Consider the following 6000-nt stretch of genomic DNA (forward strand, 5'->3'; position numbering starts at 1 on the left):
GTTCCTCTTCAGTGGAAGTGTTGTTTCCAACTCAAGCTCACAGTCCTCTTCTGCCTCGAGTTTTGCATTTGCCCACTCAACAAAAGTATCAGCAGCTGTCTTCACTGTCATGAAATCTCTTGTCATGTTCATCAGTGCATGTTGAGTGTCCAGAACCATCCTGTGGGCAGACAGGATATCTAGTCCACATGTCTGCAAGTATTTTGAAAGAGGTGTTGTCACTTCAAAATCCGAAGGAAAAGCTGGGCAGTCAACACTGTCTCGTACCTCAGGAGCGCCTCTAAGAATCCTCTTGCTCTGACACGCACTGCAGTTTTCAAATTGGCCTGACTTTGAAATTCACTTAGTGTCATGACGACATCAATGTACAGAGCCTGGTCTGGCTTTCCAAATGAGCCAAAGATCTTCTTCAAGGCTACATCTTTAGCCCACCACCGTGTCTCTCCAATTGGGGAGAGGCGTCTGTGTCGAGTGTCCTGGCTTTTATGCTCCCACACATTCATTCTTTTATATGACTCACGAATGAACACAGCAATGTCATTCATGAGGGAGAAAAGGGACCCACTAGCTATGGACACTTCAGTTGTATCAGACAGAACGAGGTTTAGCACATGTGCATAGCACCAAACATGTACATGGTTTGGGACTTTGGATGACAGGAGTGCGGAGAAGCCTCGATATTGACCCTGCATGTTGGACGCACCATCTGTAGCATTACTGATGCAGTTGCTGATATCCAAATCAAAACGATCCATTACATCTGTCAGCATCTGGACAAAATATTGGCCAGTGGATGCTTCACATTTGACCACTGCCAGAAGCCTTTCCTGGACAGTGTCTGTGACGTATCTCAGAATCACAGAACACTGCTCATGGGACGTAATGTCCTGGGTTGTATCTATTTGTACAGAAAACATACCGCTTTCAGCAACCTCTTTTGCAATGGTCTCCTGAATTAGCCTCTGCACTGTGGAAATGACGTTGTTTACAGTTGTTTTGGACAAGAATGTTACAGCAGAACCCCGACCTCTAGCCTGTGAGTGTGACTGGTGCATCTTCTTACTTTTTTCTGTGCACTCAGTGAGATGTTCTTTCAGACACACATCATATTTTCCAAGAAGAATGATGAGCTCTAGAAAATTCCCATGGTCAATGTTGTCATCATCTAGAGTGTATGCTGCCTCATATTCCTTCCCTCTGTAGCCAAGTCCTCTCTTTCCTATGAACTTTACTACATCTACCACACGTTCCAACACCTGCCGTTTCTTCTTCACTTGATCTCTGTGGGCCACTACTTGTGATCCATGTAGTAGGCTGGCTATGTCTGATTTGGATGCCCTCAAAAAGTAGGCCTCCGCACACATTCTATGCATGATGGTCCTTTCGTGTTCCTCTACTCTCTGACTGATATGGTTCCAGTCCTGCATGCCACTTACAAAGGGATTGTTTTCAGATGGCTTGGCAAATGCTAAACATACTGCACAATACAATGTGTGGTTCTCTTCACAGTATGTGAGCCATTTTCTATCTGTGCCGTTCATGCGTTTAAACAGTCTTTGTACTGTCAAATATTTTGTTTTGGTCTGAGGGTGATAGGAAAAAAAACTATTGAGACTGTGATTGTCAGAATTTGGGCGTTGAAAATACCTCAGGCTTGAGCTGCCGTGTGAGTGGCTGTCATCCTCAGCCCTTGTTCCATCCTCAACCTAGACAATTATAAATTAATGTTAAAAATAATGTTAATTATTTTTATAATACTATACTACTTGAATTAATACTTAATAAATGTTGACAAGTAATACACTTTTGTTTAATCTATACTTTTTTTTAATATTAGTCTATTACACCTACTCTCAGTTTTATTTATTGAATTGCTTACATGAGCAACACACACTAACTGGAAAAACTAGGTTGAATATACTTGTCTTCTCTATAGTACTTACCACCTCTTGCTCTTGCCCTGCACTTGCATGTGCCAGTTGAGCTGGTTCTTCCACCAGCTCAACTCTCTGTCCCTCATGAACGCAGGAGGCTGGCTGTATATATGACATCGCGCCCTCATCATTCTCGTCTTCATCATGCACTTGTTCTAAGCTGCTGGTGATGATAGTGCTTGTAGTTGTAGCAGCACTGCTGCCAAAAAGGTCTGTCAATTTGCGACATTTATTAGCATTACCTGCGAGTAACTTCACCTTTTTTTCTCTTGCCTTCTCGGCCCCACCTTTTTCTTTCCTTTTTCTTAGATTTTTATCCATGTTTTGTCATTCTCCCTGTCTGCTGCGGCGTCTGTGTGGCCGGTCTTTTTTCTTCTTCGTGTGTGATTATTTGACAGATAAGAACCACACAACTGCATTAGCGGCCGCTGTCGCCCTCTGTCGGCCGGAAGCGCAACTTAAATGATGAAGTTAAACCAAAAACAATTAAAGGGCCGGCCGGCCGTCAACTGCCCTTGACCACCGGCCGTTCTGTGGTTCTCCAGATTCTACAGATGGCCAGTCCGCCCCTGGACATAACCATGAACTTGAGACAATATTACATCCTTAGCTGTCCAGTGTTTTATTTTGGCTGTGTCCACGAGTGTGTCATCCAGAAGATCAATCATGAGCACTTGTTCTGCGGTCTCACTCTCTCGCACATCTTCCGACAGCGGCAGTCTGCTTAATGCGTCCGCATTAGCGTTGTTCTTTCCTGATTTGTACACAATGTGATACTCATAGGCACTCAGGTGCACTGCCCATCTCTGAACTCTAGGGGAACCCATCTGTGGAGTGGGTTTCTTTTACGTTGAAGAGAGAGATCAGTGGCTTGTGATCTGTATAGATGGTGAAAGTTCGACCATACAAGTACTTGTGGAATTTCTTGATTCCAAATATAACTGCTAAGCCTTCTTTGTCTAGCTGAGAGTAATTCTTTTCAGCAGGCGCTAGAGTACGCGACATGAACCCCAAAGGACGTTCAGTTCCATCGTCCATTACGTGTGATAAAACAGCGCCCACCCCGTAAGGTGACGCATCACATGACATAATTAACTCTCGGTCAGCAGAGTAATGCACCAACACTTCTGCTGAGTTTAACAGGGCCTTTGATTTTTTAAAAGCCTCTTCCAGTTTCTTTTGCCATGTCCATCGCACATCTTGTCGCAGGAGCTCATGCAGTGGTGCCAATAGTGTAGCTAAGTTTGGCAGAAATTTGTTATAGTAATTTAGCAAACCTAAGTACGACTTGAGTTCAGTAACATTTGTGGGGTTGGGAGCCTCCATGATGGCTTTGACTTTCTTTTCCACAGGGTGAAGTCCCTGTGCGTCCACTCGATGTCCCAGATATTCCACTTCCTCTTCCAGGAAAGTGCACTTGCTCCTTCTCAGACGCAATCCTGCCTCCTCCATAAGGTGCTAACCAGTCCGTTCGGCATGTCCTCTTTGATCCCGTATTGATCCTTGTCTTAATCCTCTTCTTAATCCTCGTCGCCAATAATATGTTGTATCTTGTGATCAATAAGTGTATGTCCACAACATAGGAGTAGATTTAACTGGTTTTACTTTGGTAACATGCTTCCGGGACTTCCTCCTGGGAACATGTACAACAGGCTCTTTTAATACCAAGAGTGAGTTTGCCCCCTGCTGGACAAATGCAATAACATGTAATAATAACACAAGGTAAGATACCACACCCTTTTAGTATGATAATTAGCCTATTATCATGAGACAGACAGCATTGTGTGACTTGTTGAACTGGTTTACCTGCATGTGTGGGTGTAGGTATTCCTTTTATTATGATAATAGGCTCAGCCAGAAATGGCTGGAGTCCGTATGTATGTGGGCGGCTGTGGCTCAGTGGATAGAGTGCTGGACTTCGAATCAGGGGGTACCAAGTTCGAGTCCCACTGCAGTCAGCATGTTGTTGTGTCCCTGGGCAAGACACTTCACCCCAAATTGCTCCTGGTTAGGTTCAGAGGTATTCAGAAACATAACTCTCTGCACCAGGAGTCCAGGATGAGTTGGGCTGTGGGGGAAGTCCAGTGAACGTGAACGTGGTCCTGGCCAGTCCGGAATGCCTGCAGGTGGTACCAGAAGAACACAACTCTGTGGATGAGATGATGATTAGCGTACATTTTCAACTTTCCGGGATGTCCATAGGCTTCTTGAGATCGCGAGTGAATGCTTCCCGCCGCGGGCCATTCTCTGCTGAAGCATACGTTGAGAGATTGCATTGCATTAAAAACATTATGCTCTCTATATATTGTCTTTATTATGCTTTAAACAATGTCTCGGGCTTTGGCTATAGGGCGGCTCAAAGTATTTTGTCCGGCCGTTGTGAAGACTGCTTTGTTTATTGTCCTTGTTTTAGTTTTAAATAAAGCATATTCAATCGAGACATGCCAAACATTTGACGTCATATGACGCGTCACATCTGTGCACAGGGAGCAGGGAGACCCCGAGATCCGTATTCTTTAAATAAAGAGATTTTAGAGCCGCTGACTTTTATATTTGATCCAATTGGTAGATAGGCTGTATTTACGCCATAACGGTGCACAGCTGATAGAAAGGGACACCTACTGGTTAAAGCACGTTATTGCATTTTATAATTTTATTATTAGATATTAATAGGAGGATGTGCAAAACAGACCAACTAATAAGGCTTTATTTAAACATTAAAGAATACTTTAGGTTAAGGTCTTCTTTTGAATAAGAAAAAAGCTTTGGGGGTATAGAAGATGAATATGGAGGGATGAAACCCTCTTTGATGGTCACACATGCAGAGCACACAGCACACACATTGAAATTTGTATCTACAGATAAATATTAAGCCTGACAAAGTACTTAACGTCTAATATATTGCTTTCCCGCAATATTAACTATGTTTAAGCACTTATTTTAACTGATATTATACATATGTATTATACTCTTATAAGATGTATGGAGATAGTATAAGAAATGTGCAGAATATGACAATGTAATGGTGGAGGTACACACATATTGATAGGTGTCTTGTGATGCACTGTTGAGGAACCTGCGACCCAAGTTTTTCATTCATTGCATAACTACACCGTAGTTGTGTATAATATCATATGTCAATAAACCTTAGAAAATCTTGAAATCTTGAAAGGGATGTGCAAAATAGTCATTATATACAGTTTTTAATGTCAATAAACCTTAGAAAATCTTGAAATCTTGAATGGGATGTGCAAAATAGTCATTATATACAGTCTTTAATTAACTATTAGTAGAGAATAACGACGAGTAAAGAATATACTTTATAGGGATCCTATTAATATCTAATAATAAAATAATAAAATGCAATAACGTGCTTTAACCAGTAGGTGTCCCTTTCTATCAGCTGTGCACCGTTATGGCGTAAATACAGCCTATCTACCAATTGGATCAAATATAAAAGTCAGCCAAATTAGTGTTGATACTGCAAGGAGACGTATTGTGTGAAAAGAAATGTAAGATGTTGTTTAATTGCTTATATATTTAAGATCCACGTCACGTTTTCAGTTTTGGCGGCAGTTCTTCCTGTTTGTCCAGAAGTCTTCTCATCAGGGCTCTATAAATACAGAACTACGGCAGATATGTAATATTTAATGCAGCTGAACCGTGTAACCGCTAGACTCTAGCTAATGTATGTAATGTATGGGTGACATATTTAGTCTTGCTGATGTGACATAAAAGCACATTAAAAAAGACACAAGGCGAGGCAGACAGTACTCTGCCGCACTGAAGGGGGCGCACGTGAGCCCAAAGGTTCTTGTTGCTACTGTTATTCTACGCGGACACGGTAAACGCAAACAACAAGCTAGCTAAAAAAAAAAAGTAACAGATTTTTGTCCAGAAGGATAGGTGCATGGACTTCATCTTCAAGTAAAGGTAAGACCACAATTGTATTGAAAATTGAATCTTACTGAGAGAACAATCCAATATTTAAATGAAACTACATTTTTTAGGTATCCTTTGTTGAACGGTCTGTTTAAAATTATTCGAAGCATCAGACTAAAAAAGC

General features: G+C 41.8%; 1 protein-coding gene across 1 annotated transcript; it reads right to left on the bottom strand.

The window, feature by feature from the left end:
* Positions 1-218: 218 nt before the first annotated feature.
* On the bottom strand, positions 219-3662 carry LOC117468985. The gene is made up of 2 exons (XM_034113375.1): positions 1944-3662; positions 219-1706 (listed from the first exon to the last, which is right to left on the bottom strand). Exons 1-2 carry the CDS (start codon positions 2253-2255, stop codon positions 219-221), a joined length of 1800 nt encoding a protein of 599 aa, XP_033969266.1. The 5' UTR covers positions 2256-3662.
* Between the last annotated feature and the right edge of the window lie 2338 nt (positions 3663-6000).

The sequence above is a fragment of the Trematomus bernacchii genome, unplaced genomic scaffold (genome assembly GCF_902827165.1).
Source record: "Trematomus bernacchii unplaced genomic scaffold, fTreBer1.1, whole genome shotgun sequence".
Taxonomy (NCBI): domain Eukaryota; kingdom Metazoa; phylum Chordata; class Actinopteri; order Perciformes; family Nototheniidae; genus Trematomus; species Trematomus bernacchii.

Coding starts and splice junctions, on each gene's coding strand:
- LOC117468985 (XM_034113375.1), bottom strand. CDS start 2,255: ATGGATAAAAATCTAAGAAAAAGGAAAGAAAAAGGTGGGGCCGAGAAG. Junction 1,707..1,943: donor CAGGGCAAGAGCAAGAGGTG/GTAAGTACTATA, acceptor ATAATTGTCTAG/GTTGAGGATGGAACAAGGGC.